This window comes from Strix uralensis, chromosome Z (assembly GCF_047716275.1).
Source record: "Strix uralensis isolate ZFMK-TIS-50842 chromosome Z, bStrUra1, whole genome shotgun sequence".
NCBI classification, from domain to species: Eukaryota; Metazoa; Chordata; class Aves; order Strigiformes; family Strigidae; genus Strix; species Strix uralensis.
In genome coordinates, this window is record NC_134012.1 from 30,510,105 (window position 1) to 30,536,387 (window position 26,283).

At 36.9% G+C, this 26,283-nt stretch overlaps 1 protein-coding gene across 12 annotated transcripts in view; it reads left to right on the top strand.

Moving 5' to 3' along the window:
- JAK2 (Janus kinase 2) overlaps positions 1-26,283 on the top strand; it is a 99,991-nt gene that overhangs the window by 38,860 nt on the left and 34,848 nt on the right. For 4 of the 12 annotated variants that reach the window (XM_074856641.1, XM_074856640.1, XM_074856639.1 and 1 more), the window contains exons 3-8: positions 8,901-9,045; positions 13,497-13,744; positions 22,185-22,308; positions 23,084-23,201; positions 23,794-23,939; positions 25,274-25,595. In XM_074856641.1, coding sequence (XP_074712742.1) covers positions 13,528-13,744; positions 22,185-22,308; positions 23,084-23,201; positions 23,794-23,939; positions 25,274-25,595 — 927 coding nt within the window. In that variant the 5' untranslated portion in view covers positions 8,901-9,045; positions 13,497-13,527. The other 8 variants (XM_074856644.1, XM_074856643.1, XM_074856638.1 and 5 more) reach the window with 8 other exon arrangements.

The following is a 26,283-nucleotide window of genomic DNA, read 5'->3' on the forward strand; positions in this document are numbered from 1 at the left end:
AGAAGTTTGATATTCTTGCTTCTGAGAGAAAGAATGTTGTATTTCAAATAGGTATTTATTCTACAGCCATTGTATCCCCTATTTAAATCATTATTTGCTTTTCCATTATGTTTTTTTCTTGAATCCATGTCAGGTAGTCTGCTGGAGCTTTTTGATCTGTTGGGGCACAGTTCTCATGCTCTTGCTTTCTGCAATTTGCTTACACTTTTTCAGCATATAATCTCAAGAATCGTGAAAAACATTTTGTGCCATTCTTATTTCAGAACCTGGGGAAATATGCAATCTGAATAGAGGGAGCTTTTTTGTAAGTGTATCTTAATTGGAGGTATTTTCTTTAAAGCATACAACTGAATTGCATAATCACACTCAAAACAGAGTTCTGTAAGTACTGATCACATATGATGATAACTCGACTCTTTTCCAGCAGGGGGGGAAGAACCTGTGTCTCTTTTTCTTTTTAAATGTACAGGAGGACACAGAATACTTGAAATGTTACATTGTGAAGATATGGTTGTCTCAACTATACTTTTTTCTCTGTCATCTTCATTAGAGTTTTGCAGAATCTCCGCTAATGGTGCATTTTATGATGAACCTTTGTTTACTTTCAGAGCCCTGGGTTTTTGGCTTCCATTTTTTTCTGACAATCTGTGTTTATAGAGATAACATGATCTTGGCAAAGCATGTAGCGCTGTATCTTTGCAAAAGCTAGCTGGTATTTCAGATAGGGAACAAGTGGAGAGCTCTCAGGCCATTGATGATTAAGGAAGCATTAAATAAACTATCAAGCAAGTACATTTTCCTGAATTATAAAGATAAAATGTCAACATTGCTATCGTAAATTATTCAACAATATGAAGCAGTAAAATAAGGTCTAAAAAAAGAATGTATTCCTGTTTTTAAATACTTCAACCCTTCTATCAAAGAATAACAGAAACTGCAATATTTATATAGTAGTTGAACTCTAAATCATCATTTGATAGGCTTGTGAATACATTTATATAGTTTGGGGTTTTAGAGTATTAGTATTTAATTCAACTTTCATTTACAGAAATCACTTGATTTGAAATACGTCTGTGGCACTGTCTCACAAGACTTGCTTGGATGTCTCGGAGGGTCTTTTTCGTGTTTTGTTGTATGGCATTACGTGACCGGGCCCTGATTCTGTAAAGATTTAAAAATGTGACTTTGTGCACGATGCCCATTTGTAGCCTTGTTGAATCTGTACAGGATTTAAGTTGGGGGACAAGGAGAGAGGTGTTGTGGCTTTGGGGTTTTTTGGTGGTGTTTTTTTTAAGCCAGGTTTTTCATAAACTGGTTTAGAGCTTCAGGCTCTAATCTTGCCTCGGTTTTTAGTTGCTCCTGCAATACCAAAGAAAACTTAAAAATGCAAGACCTCTTATATAGATTGCATTGTATGGAATTACATTTTCTATAAACAAGGTAATTCAAAGTTAAGCACTTCTAAATATCTGAGTTATAGGTTTCTGTAAATGATGTGTCACTGTAAAGAGCTAGCTTTGTTTCCTCTACAGAACTTAAAGTACTTTTCCAAAGGTGGAGAGGGGAACGACACCATCAAAATCCCATAGAAATTCCTGCACCTTGAGGAGGGAATTTGTACATGAAATTTGCATCAGGTCTGGCCTATTGATATACTATTTCTAAACTGAAGCTGAAAAAGCAGGGTAGGCTGAAAGAGTCTTTCTGGAGAGTCCAAAGGAGACTCTAACATCTATTGCTCTTGGCTGTGCGGTAGAGATTGCTGATTCACTCTGACTTAAATGTTACCCTGTTTACATGCTGACAGTTATTTCTGCAAAGGGCTAGTTTGTTGAAGCACATGTTTTCAGATTCTCTTCAGATAGTGTAAAAGCTGTGCTAGAAAAAAGGGGATAACTTCATACAGATGTTTTCACATTTTTGACGTCTGTCACAGATTTACTAGTCTTTTTCTCCCTCACATTTTTCTCTGAAAAATGTTACGGGAAACAAGGTCATGCATGTTTTAGCATGCATTATATTATGTAATGTTCTTGTCCAAGACCACTTTACCCTTTGCTTTTCTAAGGTGATGAAAACTGAGAGAGGAAAGAAACCAGAGACCCCACAAAAGTGGGAGCAGCAGGGGAGCATCTTATACATATGATATTGTGAAGAACGTAGTGGATCCCTTCTGGTTTTCTTTTTTTGTAGACAGAAAAGGTGGCTGGGGTTGTGATTATTATCTTCTTGGTACTTTACCCTGTATGGCAAAGTGTAAAAGTGCACTTCTAAATCTCTGCCTTTAGAGATTAGAAGTTTGACAGAGAAGGGTATTCTCAGTCATGATATTCTACTTGTTGAAACTGAGGACAGCTTTTTATCTAGAACGATATCGCAAAGAGGCATAGCAATACCTGTGCAATTACTTCTCACTACACAAAAGGTGACTTCAAATTTCCTTAGTCTGTCTTTGAGTATCATTTTTTTGTTAAGCTATTTTGGTACTCAACCAGTAATCAGGATCTTTCTATACCGCATTCATTTTTTCCCCCATTTTTGTGATGTTACTAATTTCAAGTTGTGTTGGGGAGAATAAGCCACAAAATAAGTGTCTTAACCCACGGAGGGGAAAAGAAGGTTTTTAAACACTTTTAACACTTGCCTGGCTCTTCCTTCTTCTGTGTACCTCCTACTTGCCTACAGGAGACTAGCAGTGTCACTGCCCTTCCCCCCCACCATATAAGCTCCTGCTCCTGGTTCACAGGAAGAAAATTCTAGCTCTTCAGCCCTAGTGAGTTTCTACACTAAGTGTAAACACATATGACAGTTACTGTAGAGGCAGTAGTTTTACTAACCTCTGAGGAGGGAAGTTGCCAGACTGGGGAAGTGAGATAAGAGGCCAAGAAAAGGGAGATGACAGAATTCAGAAGGAAGGTCCAGAAGGGTTTAACTTTTTAAAATCCAGGTCTTGGGAAAAGCTTCCTGAACAACCGCAAGCTAGGCAATTTATTGTGGTAGCCAATGGCAACTGGAAAGAGTTATGACTGGTTTTTCTCAGAGAAGCTTTTGCTGTGAGAAACCCTCTATCTTCTGTGAAGGAAGAGAACCTCGTATTTTCTACTAGGATATAACTCCACTTGATGAAACTGTTGTGTTGTTGTTTGCTTAGAAGATACCTTTTTTTAATAGACTTGGAGCTCCACAACACTCCCGTAGTTGGAGAGGATAAAGAACTTTGTTGAAGGTCTGACGTCCTTCAGAAGTACCAAACTACGGCAAGTGGTGGGTCTTGGCTGTTCTCTTTATTCCACAGTTAAGCTTTTGAGAGCAGACATTTGCCTGAGAAATGATTGCCTGCCACAGGAAAAAGGACAGGTCTTTGGAGGCTGAGAGAACAGTAGCAGTTTTGAAACCTTTTCTATTTCGATATGGCTGGTGTCTGCTGCGCCACTGTTCAGCACTCTCTGACTGCAACGTGAAATGCGTATGACTCCTTATAGCTTAGTGTAGCCTGCTTGGTTCTTGACAGCATCTGCTAAACAGGTATCTGTTTTGCAACTATTGATGCTATTCTTTGGCCACGCAGTGCTGTAGCAACAACTGCTGGTTTGTGTTTTGACAAATCCCTCTTCAGTTATGACACTGGGAATTACATTTGGAAGAAGACAGCTTGCTTTCTTCAAAAGTGTCTTCCAGCATCACCTTCCCACTATCTTAATCTTGCAGTGTTAAAGAAAGCCGAGCAATTTGACAGTCTACTTTGCTGCTGTTGCACTTTTTGCTTTTGTTTGCACTTTCAATATTTATTTTAACTTGTGAGTGTAGCTGTAACTGTCATATGTATTCTCTAGAGGTTGCTAAAGTGTTTTTCCCCTAGATGGTGTTTCAACAAAAATGCCTTTTAATAGAAAACTACTTCTTTCTGTTGCAGTGGTGAGTCGAAATATTTTTTTCACTTTGAAATGTCATTGGTTTTTTTAACCTTTTTTAATTGTCTCCTAATTTCTTGGTAATTCACTGGTAGTTGTTTTTACATAGAAGCCAGTGCTTTGATTGTTCTGTGTAGGACAGTGGCTCTCCATTTTTTTTGTAACAAAAAGCTACCAGGCAGAATGAGACTAGTAGGGAGCAATCCTCAGAAACACTTCTTATGTTGAGTTAATTTGCTCTGTGCACATAGGAGCACTGGAAATTCCTTTTTTATGTATTTTTGAAAAAAATTGAAGAATTAATTAAGGAATACCTGTGCTCTACTAATTAACCCTTATTTCATGATCTGAGCTATTAAACAGAATTCAGTTCTCAGTACAGTTCATGAAACAGTCTAGTATGATGTGGCATACTTGTGAAAATATCACTTAGTCCTAATTTTGCTGTTGTCGTCTTTTATTGCATCATTTTAGAAGAACTTAAGAGATGTGTAAGGGAATCATGTGAAATTGGTGACATTTTTCACATACTTCATGCAAAAGGTCTTTCTGACTTACTGTGGTTACTTTTCCTATGTCCTCTGTGCATATAAAGCTGTGCAGATAATGATGGCTCTGAATGGACTAAGGATCCTCAGATGCCACCGTCTCAGGAGATCATCCTTGCTGAAACAGTTGGGCAACCATTTGAATTGCTTGGAAATTTTCTGATGAAATAGTCTTTTGCTGAAATTTATCAGCATGGTGAAACTGAAATGTTTTGCAGATACAGACGGACTTTTGCCAAAGTTCTGATGGAACCTAAGCAGAGCTGTTGCTTGTGGGCAGGTCTTTGATTTGATTACTTTTCTGATAACTCACCTACTTGGCAGGTTACTGTGATGTAGAGGCTTCTTCAGTGATTGTTCATTCTGCTTTTCCAGCAGCACCCCCAGATAGCTTTCTTCCTGGGATAAGCTAGAGCAAGGGTTTCACTCTGTTGTGAAGAACTTAGAAATCATTATTTTTATATTTTTTTTTTTTTATTCCTAATGGGAATGAAAATATTAAAATCCTAATATTAACAGCTTCTAACTTAGTCTCTATGTGTCATACAAGCAGATCAGGCCAGGATCATTACTCTTTCCTTGTGCAAAAGTTCATGGACTCTTGCTGAATTGCTGATACAGGCAGTGGTTTGCCAAGTGAAAACTGTAAGCAAATGTTATCTTTGCTTCTCCAGTTTTTTTAGTGTATGTTTTGTCATTGATATGTTAGTCTGTCATCTTCCTTCTGTATCTGCTTGCTACTATGTTAATTCAAATCTTGATATGTTAAAAATCCTTGTGTGATATTAATGTCCAGCTGATAAAACAAGAAAATTCATTCGGAGTAACTTTTTGCAGTTGTTTCTTGTATGAGCAGTTGCTTTCTTGTGTTGGTGGCTTTACCTCATGGCAGGGCAACTTTTAGATCCCCCTACAGGCAGAGTATGCTAGAAAAAGACCATGAAAACTGAAGACACACCCTTTCTCTACAAAATATCTTAAAATATGTTTTAAGACAATATTTTATTTTTTGTGTGAAAGCTATTTTAAAAGTTAGAACAAATATTACCTGTGAAAAGACAAGTTTTCTTAATGCAGAAGATGATGCAATCAAAGCACAGATAAACCTTATATGTAAACTGGGCATCTGTTGTCTAAACAACGGAAAAAGTTCTTAAATTTCCCAGATTGCTTAGTATTTTTAAAGGTATTGTTGAGTACTTCGATTAAGTTAGTCAGAAGAATGTTTTCTCGTGAATGTGGTAGATGTGAATCTGTTGCTGTGAACTTTTTGTGAAATTCTAGCTGATGTCATATGTTCTGACAGACCAAAGACTTCAGAATGTCTCGGTGGTCCATTAACAAGCAGTGGCATTTCTGCACATGCTGCTGTTTTAAAAATACAATACTTTATTGCCTGACAAAGTAGTATATGCATTTGGTTCCCTGAATTTAGTGTACTTCTGTGTTTAAAGAACCCCACCAAAACAAACCTGCATACACAAAGCAAGTCACGTCAGATATGCAAGGAATACTGCATGTTGTATGCAGAATATGAATACTATTGTTATCTTTTCAAGATTTTAAATTTTTCATAGCATAACAGGCCATGCTGGGTGCATGTTACAGGAAAGTTTAGTTGTCTGTACATTGAAACTGAACTGTGAAGACTATAATGAAATATTAAGTATGCATAATAAGCGTAAAACAAACAAACCAAAACAATTACAAGTGGGAAACTGGCTGACTTTTTTTTCTTAGTCTAATCTTGGTTTTAGAAGTAAAAAACGTATTTTGGTGGTCTTGTAGCAAGACACATAATACTCTCCAGAACTTGCTGATGTTCTCCCATTACTACTGACCAACGTAAGACCTGTTGGCATTTTTTGTGAGACTCTTAGACTCTTACCTACAATCTTGATCACCTACCTACCATTACTTGGGAAGGCTTTTGTGATTGATGTTTACAATGTGCATTCAAATTCCTTGAAAGAAGGATATGTGTATAAGCAGATGGAAAATGTACACATTTTTGTCATCTTGAGTTTACACAAGATGTCCTAGTCTACTGGCAATAAACATGTTGAGTTGTTGGGAGACAACCTATGTCTTCCAGGCCTTACTTGTTAATAGGAAACACTATTTTGATCTTTCTCCTCTCATGCTAGTAATTTGAGTATTCAAGGTACTCAGTGACACAGGCACAATAAACACTAACTGTATTTATATGAATTCTGAGGGCTTGCTAAGAAGTGACTTTTTCAGGTTGTAGAACCTCTTCTGCATAACAAATTCTGTATTGTGTTCTTTGCAGATAATGGCAACGTGGAGATGATGGACTAATTTATATATTTTGACTGAGTTACATCAGACTCTTTAAGTTCATTTTTAAATTGGGCATTTAAATCCTTGCAACTGCCAGAAATATAAGCTGATGTAAACTTGAACAAATTGGAGGGAAGGAGGAAGTGGGGGAGTTTGGTCACTGGCAAGATGATGCACTCTCAGATTGGTACAGTCAGAAATGTAGGGAACGTTCTTTGCAACTCTGCTGCTAAAATAACAAGTTGTGTCAGATGAGATTTACTCAGTCTGAAAGTACGTATACTGAATGGTTTATAATGTTTTGATGCAGATCCTGTAAATAGGTATGTCTGTAAATATGTGTGGAAGAAAGAGTTATTGACTCTTAAAAAAAAAAAATGTTAATAACCACTGTGAGCCTGTTCAGCTTGCAGTTTTTCATCTCCAAATCCCCTTGGCTTTTTGTTCAGAGCTATGAGCTTCTCTTGTATAAACAAGCAATCATTTTTTTATCATGTGAAGGAGGATAGATTTGATACTAGGCTGCTTTATCCCAATTTTTGCATTTGAAATGCAAGCTGCAGTGTCACTGAGCTTATTCAAAATACTGCAACTGCTAGGCAGAGAGTAGAAGTGGCTTCAGTTCTTAGCTTAACCTGGTTTGTCTCATCAGTTCATCGGCAGCTGTCTCCTATAGCTGATGATGTTATGCAATTGATCAGGTGTTTGTGGAAAAACTACATAATTAACTACAGTCAGGTAAATCTTCATGCAGTTTTGGTTAAGTCAGGAGCCCGACTGGGAATGATGAATGCAAGGCAGTTCTGAGCATGGAACAGTACTTTTAAAATAGAAAATAATTCAGAATACCCAGCAATGCCCCTCGATCTGAAACCTGCATGAGCACGTAGTGGTTCTGTGCTCAGTTTGAAGCCGGTGCTCTCAGATCGGCCTGGATGGAATGTATGCTCAGTAGGTCAGTGATAGACTGCTCTGCCCTAAACACCCACCCCTCCCCCTCCCTCCAGCACTTTAACAGAGGTCTGGAAAACTTGCATTGACTGTACTGGACTTTGGATCAGATTTTAATTGGCTGGCTAGACAGCATTTGAAGGAGAATCCCTGGAGGTGCATACAAAATAAACAGCTGTCCAAACAAGGCAAAACTGCTTATCTCTAAAGCCAGTATTGCAAGGGAAGAAACGCTAATCATTGCTGTAACAGTCAGTGGGGAGAGAAGCTGAATTTACTGCTCATTGAGATGGGTTCCTTTTTCTTGGGGTATTGATGATAGACTCAGTAGACACAGCACATGGTGCTGAGGAAATTGTATAGATTTCCTTCTCTACTGTCCAGGCAGATTTCCATCTGAAGAGTCATCAAATCTAAAACTTGCGGAGTTCTTCCATTCTGAATTCTGCCCACTTTGAACTTCCATTGGTTTGTTTTCAAAATTCATTTTTGCTTCTTTAGCAGGCCCTTTCTTATGTTGTGAGGGTCACAGCAAGGAATTTATCATTTTTTCACTGGTGCAGGAAGCTGCTGTTGTGCTGAAGTGCTTTCAAATGGTGTTTCTTGCAACCACAGAAATGTTGTGCAAAGAGAGTAAGGGTGGGTGTGCCCTTGTCCTTCCTGCTGTGAGACACTTGGTGTTAACTTCCACATGAATTGAAACGAGTGGCTATTGTCAGTTTTCAAATAGAATTAATTGTTCTGGCTAAAAGGAGACTTACTACATGAAGTGAACATACCATGTCTCTTTTTGTAATTATTCTTCCTTTTTAATTCCTCTTTTCTTCATGTAATGCCATCAACAGTTTTCTTAAACTGATGCTGTATTCACAGAAAAGAAAAATGTGGTGAGTGCAGAAAAAGTACTGGCAATTATATTTCAAGTCAGATGTCTGTTTCATACACCAATTTCTTGCTAGAACTGTGCCAAAAATGTGTTTTTTAAATTTTTTTCCCCAAACTTTGTATTTAAAAAAACCTAAATTTAAACAGTTCTTGGCAAAGATGACAGGAATTTGGGCAAAAGAGATAGGAGTGGATCACTCTATCTCTACCTAAACACAGATTTGAATTCTTAAATAAGGATGTATTACGTATGGTTCACAGCCATTAACTTTTTTTAATATTAAGTGTGTTTTTATTGCAGATACATTATGTTCCACCACTGCTTGTGTGCCTGCTTTGTCTGACCTCCTGTGGATACCAGCAGCAAGTGGATGATTTGTGACATGCTTATTTAAAGGGCTTCATCACTCCCATGTTTCATACAGAGATTTCTCAAGTGAGAAAAGGTAATTAGTGAGAAAGTAGTGAGAAATGCTCTGATTTTTGAACCTCCAGAGTTGTATTTTTGAAGTGGTATGGCTTAAGATCCTAGCCCTGGATGTTTCCCTAGAAACCCACAAAGGAAGAAAAAAAAAAGACATAAACTGAAGGTGGGGGACAATTATTTTCAAGAAGAGAGATTAGATTTTGCAAAAGTGGTAGAGCCCATAGCTCAAATCATTCATAAGAAGAAAAATGTTCTGAACAGGGCTGTGAATGCTGAGTATTATTAAATAATGAGGATTTTGTATGTCCTCCACATTTTAATGAAATTTCTTGCATAAGTGGTAGTTTTCAATCACATTAATTAATTTCTTCCTTGTTGATTTAAAAAGAACCATATGAATTAGTGCAGCCCAGTGTGGCTGATAAAATTAATCCTCAGGTGCAGTGGAGGTACAGACAACAGAATATTGCATGTAAACATGTTGCATTGTAGATGCTGGTGATTGTTGTTAGAGCAATATGGGGAACGATTAATCTCATCGTTTAGAAGCTGTGACTTGAAGTGCTATCCAGATTAGGAACATTAAAGTAATCCTGTTGGATCAAATCCTCTGTTCATCAGTACCAGAATCAGATCTTTTATAGTTAGTAGCTTTGATCTCCAAATAAAGATGTTTATATTCTACCCAGATTTTGTTACACATTTTTGTTATGTGGATAAAGGGTCAGGCCATTTTGACTTTCACTAAGTGATGATTGTGTCAGATAACCACTTTCAGATGTGTGTGGACCAGGTACATAGCTCCCTTTTTGCAAACAAATACCTCCATGGTACTGTGAGTAACTTACCTATAAAAGTCCCATTCTGGGTATATTAAATCCTTTTACACAGCTATAGTAATTCTTTACATGAACACTTACATTCTTTATACAAACACAGAAATTCTTTTGAATTAGTGTGATGTCAAATCTGTTCTATATACCCCAGAAAATGATACTCAGATATATTCTGCAAACAGGTAGATTAATGTCTCCCAGTATATTTAGTCTCAAATTACTCAACTGTTACAATGGTTGAAGAATAGACTGTATTTTAAATATTCTGGATGAACAGCAATTTTTTTTTTTTGCCATGTTTAATTTTTCTGTGGTGCTGGTGAAATGGTCTCTGGATGCAGCAAAGAAGGGAAAACCAAGTGTGTGCAATTGGAGACTTGTCTGCTAAGAAATAAAGGTGAAAGCAGTTTTGTTCGTGATGAGCTTTTTCACACACTGGTGAGTGGTGACCTTGTGTTTTGATTACTGCACAAGTTCTGTCATAGAACTGGTTTACTTGGATGCATAGGACAAAGGCCAAAAAAATGCGTTTTCTGTTTTTCAGTGAAGAAACTGATTTAGGGATTTTTTTGCTTTCACCTGTTTCATCAGCTCTTTGACATGAAAGACAACCTTGAAAATGATTTACATTGAAATTGTGACACAATTATACAAATAGTATCTCTGGAGATTTTTCACATTGTTGCACGAAACCTTTGAAATTAGTGCAACAAAAAGAGTGGAGTATTCTGTTACAATATTTACTTTGCATTTTTTACTGCACTTTGTTGATGTTTCATATTCTTAGGTGTGATTAAGCAAGGGTCCCTTCTTGGTTAATGGAGTTTTTTCTATAGAAATGAGGAAATGCTGAGGTTTTTTTGAAATGGCGAATGTGTTTCTAAATACCCAGCTTTTTATGAAGGAGATCTAGGCACAGACATGTCTGTTCAGTTCACTTTTGAAGTTGGCCAGGTTTTCAGTTAGTCCTATAAACAAGATTTTCATTCAGTGTTGGATACACATAATACCAAGTGACCAAGATGAAAGGTCTTCAGGTGAAGATCTGTATTCAACAGAGGATTAATGTTAGACTATTTTTAAAAAAATTGCTGTGGTAATTAAATAAGTCTTCCTCTGGAGATTAAAGTTGTGAATATTTTGTATAAGAAAATGGTAGAGCACAAACATTGTATTTTGCATATTGTTGACAGAGGTAGTGAGAAATCTTTTAAATAGGATGCTTCTATTGATGTGGTGGTTATTTTCTTCTAAGAAACATGAATTCCTTGATGGGTTAAGAGAAACACGTATTTTTCCTTAATTGAACACTTGTTACCTGTGTGCTGCCTTTGCAGCTGAAAGCACAAATCTCATTTAAAGGTGGCTGGCTCTATGAATGAGGCATAGGGAATCCATATGACCTGCTAGATCAGAGCCCAAGGAATATAGTGAGTGACAGTTGCACCTAGAAATCCAGATTTATATGTTTGTGATACACTGGCTCTTTGTGTTACTTAGTTTGGGAAATAGAATTATGCACTTTTCTCTTGGTGATGATGTCTTTTTTTTTTCTTTCCCCCAGAATTACTGTCATGGTAGCATAGTTTTATCCTCCTGTATGTGTAACTGAATATTTTTGTCTGTCACATAGTTCGTGAAGTTAAGGTTTTCATCCTTTAAGGTTTTTAGCCTTTTTTAATGTGGACTTAACTGTTGTGATCAATTTCTGTAGCACAAGTCATCTTTAGCCCACATAAATGTATACTCATACAGTCATCCTTTCCTCAGTAATTGTAGTTCAGAGCAGAAAATTTAAAAAAAACCCATATTCCAAACAGCTCTTTTATGATAAAGCAACATAGTTCAATATAAACAAAAGCTGTCAAAAATTGCACTTTAAGAGTGTAACACCCATCTGCCTATGCAAAACAATAAACATATTTTTAAGTTAAACTGTAACATTTTCATGTTCAGTATCTTTATTAACTATTCAGTATCTTCCAACAATGATGTACAGTGGGATTGAGTGCACCCTCAGCCACTTTGGGGATGACACCAAACTGAGTGGTGCAGCTGATGGGCTTGAGGGAAGGGATGCCATCCAGAGGGACCTTGACAGGCTTGAAAAGTTGGCCTGTGGGAGCCTTGTGAAATTCCACAAGACCAAGTGCAAGGTTCTGCACATGGGTTGGAGCAATACCCAGTATCAGTACAGTCTGGGAAATGAATGGATTGAGAGCAGCTCTGCAGAGGAGGACTCGGGGATAGAGGTGGGTGAAAAATGAGACATGAGCTGGCAATGTGTGCTTGCAGCCCAGAAGGCTGATTGTATCATATAAAAAGAAGCGCGGCCAGCAGGTCAAGTGATGTGATTCTCTGCTCTGCTCTTGTGAGACCCCACTTGGAGTCCTGTGTCCAGCTCTGGGGTCCCTAGCACAAGGAAGACATGGACCAGTTAGAGATGGTCCAGAGGAGGACCACAGAAGTAATCAGAGGGCTGGAATACCTCTCCTGTGAAGAAAGGCTGAGAGAGTTGAGGTTGTTCAGCCTGGAGGAAAGAACGCCCCAGGGAGACCTTATTGTGGCCCAAACCATTCTATGATTCTAAAAAATCAAATCTTTATAACTGATGTCTTGTTTAGACCCATCCTGCATTTTCAAAATATGAAATGCTGAATTCCCGGTGGTACTGGAATCAGTTGTAATAAAAGCAAGCCTTACAGACTGTGGTCAAAGCTTTTATCATAAGCATGGATTCTACTGATTAAAATTATGATAGAGCCACAGAAGAGCAAAAGCATTCTTCAACTGATTTTTGGAATATGCTGTCAATCTCTCTTTTTAAACTTGGGGTTTTTTTCATTATCAGATATACCTGTGGTTATATATTGAGTTGTTTGTCTCTGATTACATTTATCAGAGAGGATTTTTAGCTTGAGTTCCTTATGAATAGACTTCAGTCTGAAAGGAAGTGGTCTTGGAAGTCCTCCCATTTGTAGATACAAAACAAGTCTGCTTACTTTGTCTTACCTCTCACTTCAGTTGGTACATGAGATGCTGGGGGACATGGTGTAGGGGAGAGCTTTGTAGAGTAGAGCTGATGGTTGGACTCAATGATCCAAAGGGTCTTTTCCAACCTGGATAATTCTATGATTCTATGTTTTCTTTTAAATGTCTGCTTAAGACTAAAACTCAGCTGAAAGGTGCTATTCCAACCCTTCTCTTCATCAGTGTCAGTTTGTGACCTATCTAGTTGTTTTGTCTTGTAAGTTCTCAGTGCAATCTTTGCGTTTAAGCTGGGAATATGAGTTGCACAGATGTCGTTAAAAGGATTATTTTGGCTTTCAGGTTTAACTAGCATGTTTCAATTGGATAAGTGAGAACACATGGTCTAAAAGAGGGAGGTAATAAATCTTCTAGTTGGACTTTCAGTTAATATCTTCATTTTTCCCTGTTGTAGTGTCTGTTATTTCTCAGACTAGGGCAATGTAGTAAATCAAAGAGAAACTCAGCTTTTAGAGACCTTCTAAGCCATTCTGTCCTCAGCTGTTAATATTTTTTCCTGTGTCAGAACAGTACTATCATTAAATACGAGTATTACAAGCAAAACCAAATACAATTAGTCAAGAAGTACTCCTTACATTTCTTTTAGGCAAATGCTCTGAACAGAACCAAAACGAACAATGGCCTGTCTTACAATGACAAATATGGAAGGTACAACTTCTACTGCCCACCAGAATGGTGACATCCACAGGAATAGCAGTGCACCGAAGCAGACAGAACCATTGCTTCAAGTGTACCTTTATCATTCTCCTGGGAAGACAGGAGGAGACTACCTTCAATTTCCAGCTGGAGAATATGTTGCAGAAGAGATTTGTGCTGTTGCCTGTAAAGCCTGTGGTAAGTATATACATAACAGTTTTCCTAATGAAGAAACGAAATTCAATTTAATAATCCAGAGCTCATCAAAATGGTGGCATTTTAGGTGAACTGCTAATCTGTCTGTTCTTTCAGAAATAATTAGCACTAGGCTGCAAAACTGTTCCTGTCAGAATGATTGTGAAACTGAGATTATAATCACGTGACTGCTATCTTTTTTCAAATAATTTGAGGGCATACTATCCTTTACCCGGAATAATTCTTTCATTAAGCTGAGATATAGCTTGGATAGTTAAATCACAGCAGGAGCTGGAAATAGCTTGAATTACTTTCTGATGCAACCCTGCAAAACAGATTGGTTCTGGAAGCTATACACGTTTTGTATATTATACATGCTTAATTACTTTGCAGATGGAAACTGTTCTATCAGATATAATATTACTGCTTGTGTGTGTGGTTAAGGCTTTTCGTAATCGTTTTGGAAATAAAGTGAGTAAATGAAGGGGTAGTATATTTGAAATAAATAAATAAATGAAACATATTTGTATTTAAGAATGCCTTTGAATTGCTATGTTTGCCCATAGTTTAACATGAACAGGTGCTGAGACTCATAGTAAAATTCAAGCATGCATTTTATGCATGCTTCTTTCTGTCATTGCAAAACTACTCTGAATTTGTGAATAAAAAAATTCATTCCAATAAACTTCAGATATTACAGTGACTGTCTTTTTGTTCCTCATGCACATATGCACATACATACGTGTACACAGAGTCTGTCCATATCTTCTTTTGGGCTGTCAGTGGTACAAGGCTGGATTTGTCTTCTGGCTTTCCAAGTGCTGTATTTCAAGTGCAAATGAATTTTAAAAAAGGCTCGTAATTACAAATGTTTCTTTTCCAGTGGGTCACAAATATAAAACTGCTGACTCAGACTGTACATTTTATTATCTCCAAACTTCTTATACTTTTATTATTTTTGTTTTTTGATTGCTGTACTCTTTTTAAATATGGTTTTAATGACTCTACTTTTGGGAGGGATCTGATAGTTTTTTCTGTGGTGTTGAATGTCTTGTACTGACTGAGTTGCATGCTGTGAGTTGGTAATTTGCTTGTATATGCTACTTTCACAAAGATTCTTGTGGGTTTAACCCCTGTTGTTCCTTGGAGTTCTTTAGGTGTGGCAGAGTCGGACTAAGATCCGAGTTTGCAGAGTTGCTCTTTATGTAACACGAGAGCTTTAGGCAGATAAGCACATACAATGAGGTCAGCAGAAGCACTGTCAGGGATTAATTCTGGGAGACCATGAGGAAGTAGTATGGTATTCAGAAGTTTACAAAGTTTTAGTTGTGTGAGATTCCACTGCTCTAACAACCTTGTAGGTCTGAGTTTAACAGATGGACCTGGAAGTGCTCTTGAAGTTGAGGTGTCTTTTTGATGGTGGCTCAAATAAGGATCTTCCAGATACCTTCCACTGTGTCCCCAAGATTCTGTAGCCTCTTTACTCCACTTGAAGGAAAAAAAAAAAGTATTGTCTCCCAGCTTTAGAAAATGTGCCCATAGTCATTTCTGTAGTAAGGATAGATTTCTTAGCACTGGTGCCTGTATTTCTTGGATTTCAATTTTGCCTTTTTAGGTTTGTCAGCTCAGTTCAGGTCCTCAGGTACAGCATCTAAAGGTGTATAAGGCTAGTGGTTGGGGGGGAGGTTCTTTACTTTCTGAGTGTTAAAATGGTATTGAATTTTCACATTAGACAATGGTTAAATACTTTTTTTTAATGGAAGTAAATACTGTTGTAGTCACTGAGGGTATTTCTGTTTCAGCATTCTTCACCAGAGTTTCTAAAGTATATCGGTAGTGATTTATACTTGTATAAATTAAATATTTTATCATGTTAAGCCTTTATCCTTGTAGAGCTGAGGTTGACAAAGTCCTCTCAAGAGTGGTTTCTGCCTGACAGCTACTATTTTTCTCAAAGGAATTTGTAGCTTAATTTCTTTCTAAATTGGTGGAAAAGGCTGAAATGGCTGCAGGTTTTGTTCTCTTTCATAACAGTCATTAGCATTTAAATCACAAGGTACCACTTACTATTTTTTGTTTTTTCTAGGAGGTTTTGTGGTTGTACATCAGAACATGTAGGTCTGCAAAGCCTTATACAGTCAAATAATGTTTATGTTGGCAAGACTTTTCTTTTGGGAGTTAAGCTATGAATCAGAACACTTAATAAAGAGAGTGGTTCAGGTAGTAGGCATGTCCAAAATATAACCACCTTGGTAATTGTTAATGAACTTTCTGTCATCTGAGCAATTGTTAGATCTCTTGATAGCAGAGCTGGTTACATCAAAGTATGGCTGATTGTTATTGGTGGCAAGCAGAACTGGATCTAGGCAAACGTTAGCAGTTACAGAGAGTCTTGTTATGTACCTTTTACACAGTTCAAACAACTGGAAGTTTTCCAATCTGTTCTGACTTGACTCTAGAACTGTTGTATGTGGCATGTATTGGCTATGTAAGTATTAATCTGTCTAAATATTACTCTAGTTGCATGCCAGTTTGAGGCACGCATGCAGAAGCTAAGGCTTTATTTAAAAATAACTTTACATTTCTGGAAAAATATAACAAATATGAAACTATTTGTAGGTTTGTATTTTTACATGGAAAACTCTCTGAAGATGAAACTGAATATCACATTTTCTAACTAGAAATGCAAGAATAAATGAAGTGTCTTGAAATTAAATTGTCAAATCAATGTTGTGTTCAGCTCTTGTATGTTAACTAGTATGTTAATTGCCATGTAAAAAAATTATAACTGTCACACCAAAACCAAGGTAAGTCTTCACTCTCAGGTGGCATTAGAGGAACCTAACTGATGGTGGAAATTAAATATGACTGAGAAATTGTTCTAGAAGTAACAGAATCATTGTGTTAGATGTGTTTTTTGAATTTAGTATGAGACACTTGTTTTCACAAATCAAGATCTTAAACACTTTCATTTTCTCCACTTTCTCAAGTAATCTTAAATGAATTTCTCATTCAAGTTGTTTTTAATGTGTTTTAATCAGTTTATGAAACTATCAAGCAGTCAAGACCAGACAAATGCAAGTAGTAGTAATGGTTCAGGAAAGCCACCAGAGTTGATGCGAGAGGGTGATAACACAAGCTTGATGTGATACTTTACAGAATAAATAAATGTGATTGTTTACAGAATAACTACAAACTCTGTTTATAATTTTTGTTTTACTTGAAGTGTAAATAATGAAATCAGATGTATTGAAAATAACATGAACTGAATTTTGTTCTGGTGTATCAGTAAATCAGATACAGACTACTGGGAACATCTGAAGTCTTTGAATTTGAATCTTGGATGTATTTATTTGTATACAGAAAGAAGGATGTTTTGTATACTATATTAGTGTAACTATGCTGTACCAGTAATTTTGCAGTAAGAAAGCCCAGTCTTTGTAAGTGGATTTAAGAGTTTTTATTATCAAAGTAATTAAAAAAACCCCAAAGCCACCAGAAAAACAAAACTGTGGACTATGCACTGTAACTTACCTGAATAATGCATTATACACAAGACCAGTATTAAATGGCAGAATAATTTTCTTTTGATTTTTAAACTAACAATTTGTTGATTTATTCCATCAGCCGAATAATTCAAGTGAAAAATATATGCATTCTTATATGTATAATCCAAATTATTACCAAATTAAAGTTAACAAAGTGAAGATATTTTCATATTACACTAGGTAAGTGAGTTTGTAAATCACAGTTAAAAGGGTTATAAGTAAAGGATTGCTTTGGTGTTAAATAAATTTGTGCTGTGTTCTTGAAAATCTTAATCAGTAGCAAAGTATGCAGAGCTAGTGACTTTAAATGTAACTATAACACTTAAATAGCAGACTGAAAAATGTTTTGACAAAGTCAACCAAGGAGCATAGTTTTGTTTAGAGTCTTGCATTTCTGCCATGGCTTGTCTCCCTGGTGTATACAACCCCCAAATTTCTGTAGGATGTATCTGACTTCAGCTACCTTCTGACAGGCTTTTGTTCGGATTTCACCCCTGCCCTTCTGTTAGGATCATTAAACCCTGAAATCTTAACCTTTAAATGGCATTAGAATCCCAAGAGGGGAACCAGTTTGATAATCCTGGCTGGGTTGTTGAGTTACAGGCAGCTAGCAGTTATGAATTTGTTGGCTTCTGTGTTTGGTTTGGTTTTTTTTTAATGTTGATATCCCGAAACTCCACCTTGGAACCTTTTAATTCTCACCCATCTGGTTTGCAAATAGTTTTGAAGTTCCGTGGTACTTTTCTTGAAGTGCTGGTGCCTCCTGGAATAAGATAGCAGAGAATTTTTACTTACGCCAAAGTAAAAAGACTTTCAAAACATGTAATGTGACTAAGCACTGAGAGTGCCTGCAGTCAATTAAACATTTTCAAGCGAGCAACTGTGTTGCACAATGTGATGTTTGTATTGATCTGTAGTACATGTCCGCTTGTATGGTTCAGGTGAGATTCATTGTTAGTACGTAGAGAATTTTAAGCAGACTTATCCTTAACGTGCTCAATTTCCAGGATTCACATGGCTCAGTGTTATCATTGATTATAACTGCCCGTTGTTGGTTTTGGGGTGTGTGTGTGTTTTTTGGGAGTGTGAGTCAGTTTTGTTTCTTTTTCTTAAGTGATAGCCTTTCCTGAAAATCTGCACACAACACACTATCCTCCTCCCGCCTCCCACCCCCAAGGTGAAGGAATGAATTAGAACTCTGGGTAATTCTGTTTTACCAAGAAAGGAAACATGTGCTTTGATTAACCATTCAGAAAACATTTTGTTGACAGGATAGCAACACTGAATGTGGTGTCAGAATTTGGTAAGCCTCCAGTTTGTGTGAAAGATGAGGGTAAGGATACTATTTTTATGTAAGAAAAGACAAGCGATTTTCCATCTGGTATGTGCAAGACTTCCTAAGTTTTAGATAGTTTACTTGAGAACTGACTTAATGTTTCACTGAACTTTGAAAATTGGAGATTTTTAAATTGTTTTTAATCATTAACTCCATGCAACTAATTGCTTTCATCTGTATATGTCTAGTTACTTACATGCTTGAACTGACAATTTCATAAAACAGTATTTCTACTGTAGACTACGTATGGCTTCCACATATCATAGTGGTGTCATGGCATTTTGTGATTTACAGTTCTGGTTTTTATTTTTCATTAGAGGGACATTACCTAATGAAAACATACTGTATGTGTGAAAGGGTACCTAATGCCAACAAAGGAGGATATATAGAAAAACTGTATTTCCTTAGCAGCTTCAGGGTAAATGAAGTAGTGTGACTTGTCTGGATGTGGAACTCTAAAATCATAATGAGGAAGGGAAGAAACTACTATGCAAATCATTCTTTTTTTTAGGCTTGAGGTAGAGGTTTGAGGAATAAAATTCTGTGTTACAGCCTTTCATGATGTTACTTGACAGTATAGCATGATGAGACTCCTTTATTTAGCCTTATGTACTAAATAAAATATTTGCCAAGAGATAGTCATGTTTTTGTCTTTGCAGTAGTCCAGACAATTTACTTAATAGCCCTTGCTGGAGAAGCAAAGTGGAGAACAATTCTGCTTTATTAGGTCTGAGTCACTGTCTCCTCTCCTAATTAATCACTGATTGCTTTGGTAGTATGGTTAGTGCAGTGCAGAAATCCAGGGGAGGTTTTTTTAGTACCTGTTGTGAACAGCTTTTCTGATTTTACTTGTGTTAAAAATACATTTCTCAGAAGTTTTCACTATTGTTGATATGTTTAGGCTTCATCAGAAGACTTTGATTCCCAACGCTCCCACACCTTCACACCCACTCCCAGTCTTTTTGTTTTCATTGTTTCTGAAGAAAACACTTCAATACTGCAGTTATCATTTGCTTGTGATTTTTCCGCACAATAGGGTTGGTAAGAATTACATGAAAAGAGACGTTTCTGGCCTCTGCTTTCGTCAGACTTTTGCGGACAATTTTCAAGTCTCCATTAAGGGGATTTGCTCTATTTGTATAATCATTGAACTTTTTCAAGTGTAGCAATATTCTGGCACAAATGCATAATTCTTAAGGGTCAGTGAAAATGAAAAAAGTGTAACTCCTTTTCTTGAGAAACACGTATGATCTTGAATCATTGAATACTGGCGGTGAAAGGTACAAGATACAGTTTGGAATTATAAATGCTAAAGTATGAGGGCTGGATGAGTGCAGAGTTTACTTTTCATACATAGAAGGACAGTGAAGAGTAATTTTTGGATATTTTTTTGTTAATGCCAACATTTCTGATTTGTAAGGGGAATTTCAAAGTCACACTCCTTGCTTAGTTAAAAGTTTCAGAATGGCAATGATATCTGGATTGAAATATCTGTAGAGTGTTTTGGTTTTTTTGAGAGGCAGGGGTGTGGGGGTTGTGTATGTAATGTATTTGGTGAAGTATGGCCGCTTAACATTTGAATTTAAGAAAATTACTTGGAAATTTTTTCTTGTTCAGTGTGCTTATGTGGCATTGTTAATAAGGGAAGTGAGACTAGGTAAATATTCAACATTGCTTTGAATGGTGTTTAGCATCTGGCTAGAATCCTGAAATAGGCTGGTGATTCACATGCATTACACTGTAATTGATCTGAAATTATTTGGGGTAGAGACACCTCACAGCCTTAAAACTGTTAAGTCAGTTGTTACTGCTTTATAGGCAAGTGATCTGTAATGTTATCTAGTTGATCCCACTTCACACATCAAATGAGAACCATGTTTGGTTACATGGGATAGATTTCTTTTTAACTCCATAAAATGGAGTTAATTTGATATTTGTCAAAACTCTGATGGATCAAATATGTCTCATTTCACCATAGATTTGCAACATCTAGATTTACAGCCAGTCCTTCAGTTAGTAATCCCTTCAGGGTTGTTCCTTTGGGAGTTTTGTTTAGTTTTGGTTTCTTTTCAGTTACTTGACATAATACTTTCCATTTCTGTAGTTTTCTGTAAGTCTATGACTCCTTTTCATACAAGATCATGTATTAGGACCTGAGTAGCCTGTATATTTCAGCCATTTAATCTTACATCTGCACAATGGACCTCTTGTTCTTAACCCTCTTACTGGCTCCCTACAGAGGCAAACCCCATTTTGTAACAAATTTAAGCTAGTTGTTATTTAAGACTGAATTACTTTTTGTTACGTGAGCTTATGCAGTTTATGTGGAGTTGATTAGTTGTTTATAACTGATTGTCTTACATGCATTTTTAGATGTGACGAAAGAAATTTGGGTCTGCTGCCTTCAGAAGTTGCCTAGATGTTGTTCAGAACAGAAAGAAAGAAAGAAGGGTTTTTTTTTTTCTCCTTGTTTGTTTTGTGAATTTCAGTTATTTCAGTCTGAGCCTTTGGGCAGGGTTATGGTTACTTTGCCTTTTCCCAGAATTCTTTTGTCTCTTAATGTAATTTTAAGTTAGTTTTGTTGTCTTACCTGGTTTTTTTTTCCAGTATTTTTTCCTTTTTCTCCCAAAGTCCCTTTCCTTAATGTAAATATAGTTTTCTTTCATTATGACCTACCGTGACTTTCACACTGTAGTTTTCATCCTACTCTTGGACCTCTAGACCTGTATCTCTTCCTGTCTTCAAAATATGTTTGTCAGTGGTTGAAGTTCATCCTTTTTTGCTGTTGACTCTCAGTCATTTAACCTGTTTTCCAAATCATAGCACTCATGCTACATGGATGCATAACACTGCATTGTACAATGCTCTGGCACCTGTCTTGTGTTAGGCTGTACTGTCAGCAGGGAACCTCAAAGCCAAACTAAAATTCTGGTCCTGCTGAAGAATTGGTGTTCAACTGATTTCCATAGTTTGTGATTAAGTAGGATTGCTTGTCAATTCTTATTAAAACAATCCTGAATTGTTGAGGGGAAAAAATATTTTCCAGTTTTGTTTAGTTAACTGTATGTTTGGTTTTGTTCTCAACTGAGCTACTAAAATGCAAATGGCAGGTGGTTGTCCTAGTCATGACTTTCTTTGTATTGCTTTACCTAGAATTTTTCATTTGTCTAAAATATTAAAATCAATGCCTAGATCTGTTTTTGGAAGAGGTAAGGAGAAAGGTAATGTACTGTTGTTAGCTGTTACTAAACTGAGAGGCTAAGAAGCCATTGTGTTAAATGCCATACAGAGAAAATCTTATAATCTAAGAGTGAAGTACAGGGTAACAGGTGAACACAGTCTGCAGTCAGAGAACATAAAGGCAGAATGAGAAAATAAACAGGGAAAAATGGTGTGCAGGTTATGGGGTGATGATTGCAATGCTGTTGACAGTGATAGAGCAGTGCAATGAATACTTGGGGAATGTGCCAATCTACTACTTTTAACCCACATTTTTTTTAATAAAGTCAATTCTTTGTGAAATTAATTTCCTATAAATGTTTGCTTCTCTGTTCTTTAGGTATCATGCCAGTGTATCATAACATGTTTGCACTCATGGGTGAAACAGAGAGAATGTGGTATCCCCCAAATCACATCTTCCATGTAGATGAAGCAACCAGACTCATCCTAATTTACCGGCTAAGGTAATATAAACTGAATGTTATGCACTTTTCATGGTAAAACAAACCTATGTGAAAAAACACAACAATAAGATATTTAGTTGAACCATAGTTATGGACAGATTGTTGGTAATATCTGGATAAGAGACAGATAGAAGCATCAAAATTATTGGGGTAAGTTTGAATAACATATTTTATCAATTGTCTGTATACCAAGTTTTCAATGGCAGATTGAAGAAACAAACAACTAAAAATATAGCAGAAATAAAAATAGTATTTATCTTAATAATGATACATCTCACCTCTTCTGTGCTTACCTGTTTGAAATTAGTGGCAGTTCTGAAATGCAGAGTAATTATCCTGTGTAGTCAGGCAGATATCTGCAATAGAACCATTTTTCTCTAACTTGATTTTTGAATGTGGACATCTAAAGCTTCAGTCACAGTTTTCCTTATGTAAAAGATTATTTACATTGCATAATGTGGCCTGAGTGTTTCTTTAGGAATTGTCTGAAAGGAAACAGGAAGACAGTAACATAAAACTCTCTATATCCTGATCAATGAGGATAACTTGCAGGGCTCCTTGCTCCTACCAGTACAGCTTATCACACCCTACTTAAATGTTGCAGTACTTTAAGACACCAAGAACCGGATCTAAAGCCTTCCATTGACTAACTGGGGCTTCATACTGGTCCTCCAAACCAGCCAGCACTAATTACATATCTATGAAAGCAATAATGTCTGGTGTTGGTAAGTGAAAGTAGCTGTTTATTGATGTTTGTTTAAATATTTCCTAACAGGTTTTATTTTCCCCACTGGTATTGCAATGGCACCAGCAGAGCATATCGGTATGGCATTCTTCGAGGTGCAGAAAGCCCTGTTCTTGATGATCATGTCATGTCTTACCTATTTGCGCAGGTATGATTTACTTAATTATTTTTTAATGCAGATTGGTAAAGGTTGGTAGTATTTATTCACTTTCACATCTTCTGATAGGAACTGTATAGGCTTCTTTGACAACTTGAAGCCCACTCAAGATGGAAATTAAATTCCATGTCATATTGTGTATTTGGACAGATGAAGCTCAAATGGCAGTTGTGAGAGAGCAGTGAGAGTGTATAGCTCCTTTCTTGTGCCACTACCACGTGGAAGTCTTTCAGTGTGACTTTCATTTTGGACTGACACAATGTAGAACAATATCCTCTCCAATAGGGACCTTTTCAAGATTTGAAACGAAAATATTTTGAAAATGGTGTTTCTAAGCATGATGGTAGCCAGTATCCATTATGAACATGTGCATCTTTTTGTGGACAAGGGGACTCATTCAGAAGAATGTAGTCTTAAAAAAACCAAAAACTGATCAACTAAACAAAAACCCCACAAAAAAAACCCCAAACAAAAAAAAAAAAAACACCACAAAAGAAGCCAAACCCCCACACCTCGAAAAACTCTTATTGATGAGCTGCAGTGCTACAGTTTTAATTTGCTTTCTTGCATCCTTCTCTCTCAGTGGCGAGATGATTTTTTGGATGGATGGATACAGATGCCTGTTACTCATGAAACACAAGAAGAATGCCTTGGAATGGCTGTTCTGGATATGATGAGAGTGGCCAAAGAAAAGGACCAAACCCCACTGGCTATTTACAATTCAGTGAGGTGACTCCGTACTTCATGACTGTATCACACCTATCTGATATCTAAAACCAATATTTTTGCACATTGGCTTCTAGGAGGAGGTGTTCAGCTGTTGGAAATTGATTTATTCTAGCATAATGATTCTGTAAACTTACCTATACTGTAAACTAGAATTTAATAGAAAGCTTCTATCTTGAGGGCCACTCATGTATTTGGGTACATGGATTTGGCTCTCTTAATGAGAGGTAAGGCAGCAGGTACTCATATGGGAAAGGATGTAAGCAATAATTTGAGTTGGGAGAGACCTCTGGAAGTCATCAAATCCAACCCCCTGTTCAGATCAGAGCCAGCTTCAAAGTTAGATGAAGTTACTCAGGGCCTCCTCCTGTCAAGTTCTGAAAATGTTCAGGGATGGAGATTCCACCATAGCTCTGGGCAGCTTTGTCCTGTGTATGATCCGTATCTAATCATCCTCTTCTGTGATGCTGATTATCCTCTGTTGCCTCCTGTCCTTTCACTGTGCATGTCTGAGAAGAGTCTGATTCAGTCTTCTCCATAACCATCTGTTAGTTGAAGACAATTAGTAGAACACCCTACTTGAGCCTTCTTTTCTTCTGGCTGAACAAATCATGCTCCTTTATGCCTCTTCTGTCAGGTCATGTGTTCCAGGCTCTTAACCATCTTGGGCAGATGTCTGCTAAATGTGCTTGAGTTTATCAGTTCACTCTGGTTTATCAACCTGATCAGTTTCCACTGCAGCTGAGTTAATTCTGTCCCTGCTTAGTACTTAATTGATGTTTGTCTTTTAATGAAATCTAGCAGGAGTTAAAAACAGAATGAGACGAATTGACCAGCTCATTGCAGGTGACAGACTACTCTTTTGCCCTTTGATATAGAATGTGGACTGTGATATAGGAACTTAAGTGACAACCAACCACAGTGTTGTATTCTACTACCTATATTTTCAGCCAGGAAATCTGTCCTCTGTCAATGTAATTGCTTCTATCTGTCCAGCTTCTACACTGAACAAAGCAACTGTGTAACTACTTCTGGCTTACCTGAAAACTACAGTAATGACTAGAACAGACATGTCTGGATTTATGGAAAATGCATTATGTAAAATATATTGAAACTGAGTGAGGGGGGAAAATGGAAAATGGAAGAGGAGACAGGGCTGTATTTGAAAGAACATGCAACGGATTGAAGAAAGGATCCTTGCTATCTTAGTTTAACGAATAAGGTTACATTTAGAGGAAAAGATATTTTCATGTCAACTTGTTTAGCACAAAACTAATTATCTTTACTGGACTTAATGGATAATACTAGTAGTTTTCTTGCTGGTTATGTATTCACAGCTACAAAATGTTTTTGCCTAAATGTGTGCGAGCAAAAATCCAAGACTACCACATTTTGACGCGAAAAAGAATAAGGTACAGGTTCCGCAAATTTATACAACAGTTTGGCCAATGCAAAGCTACTGCCAGAAACTTGAAACTTAAGTATCTTATAAATCTGGAAACCCTTCAGTCTGCCTTCTATTCAGAAGTTTTTGAAGTAAAAGAACCTGGTGGAGATCCTTCTGGAGAGGAAAGTTTTGCAACCATTGTAATAACTGGAAATGGTGGAATTCAGTGCTCAAGAGGAAAACTGAAAGACTGTGAGACACTGGCAGAGCAGGTAATTTCTTTTACTATTTTAATAATTGTGCAGTTTATCATGTAACAGAGGGATTAGCTTATGTTAGAAATTCTGATTTACCCCAGGTAAATTTGCTACGTAAATTTTACTTCACAGGGATGATACAATTTCCATATGGCTAAGACCCACAGAAACAGTGCAGGATTCTAAAATCAGTTTTTTATTGAAATATTATAAGAAAGTCAATACTTAAACATGTAATACTTATGTGCTTGACAAATTAAAAATTCAGCATTTGATCTGCATTACTGTAAAAGAATCAATGTGGAAAAGAATGATCCTGCCACTAGGTATAGGTAAAATGCACAAATTCCTACAATTCTCTTTGAAAGCAGGGTTTTAAGGACCCCAAAAAACCGGCAAGTTTCCCTATACCTCTTTCCTGCTCCAGTTAGACTCCTTCCAGTGTTTGAGCTAGCCCATTTGAAGTGACCTTTCTGTGATTGTGGGGTCCATATACTATTTGTTCTGGAATTAGGTGCTAAAAGGTTCCAGTAAGTGCTAGTAATCATGTGCTGTTGCATTTGTATTTATCAATGTTATTTCTTTTGTGTGTGATTTCCCAGCATGACTATTCATTTTGTTGAATTTACCGGAATCTGATACAAACTCATACTATACATTGAGAGTGTGGGAATTTTCCTAAGGTAAAATTAAAGGCAAAGTG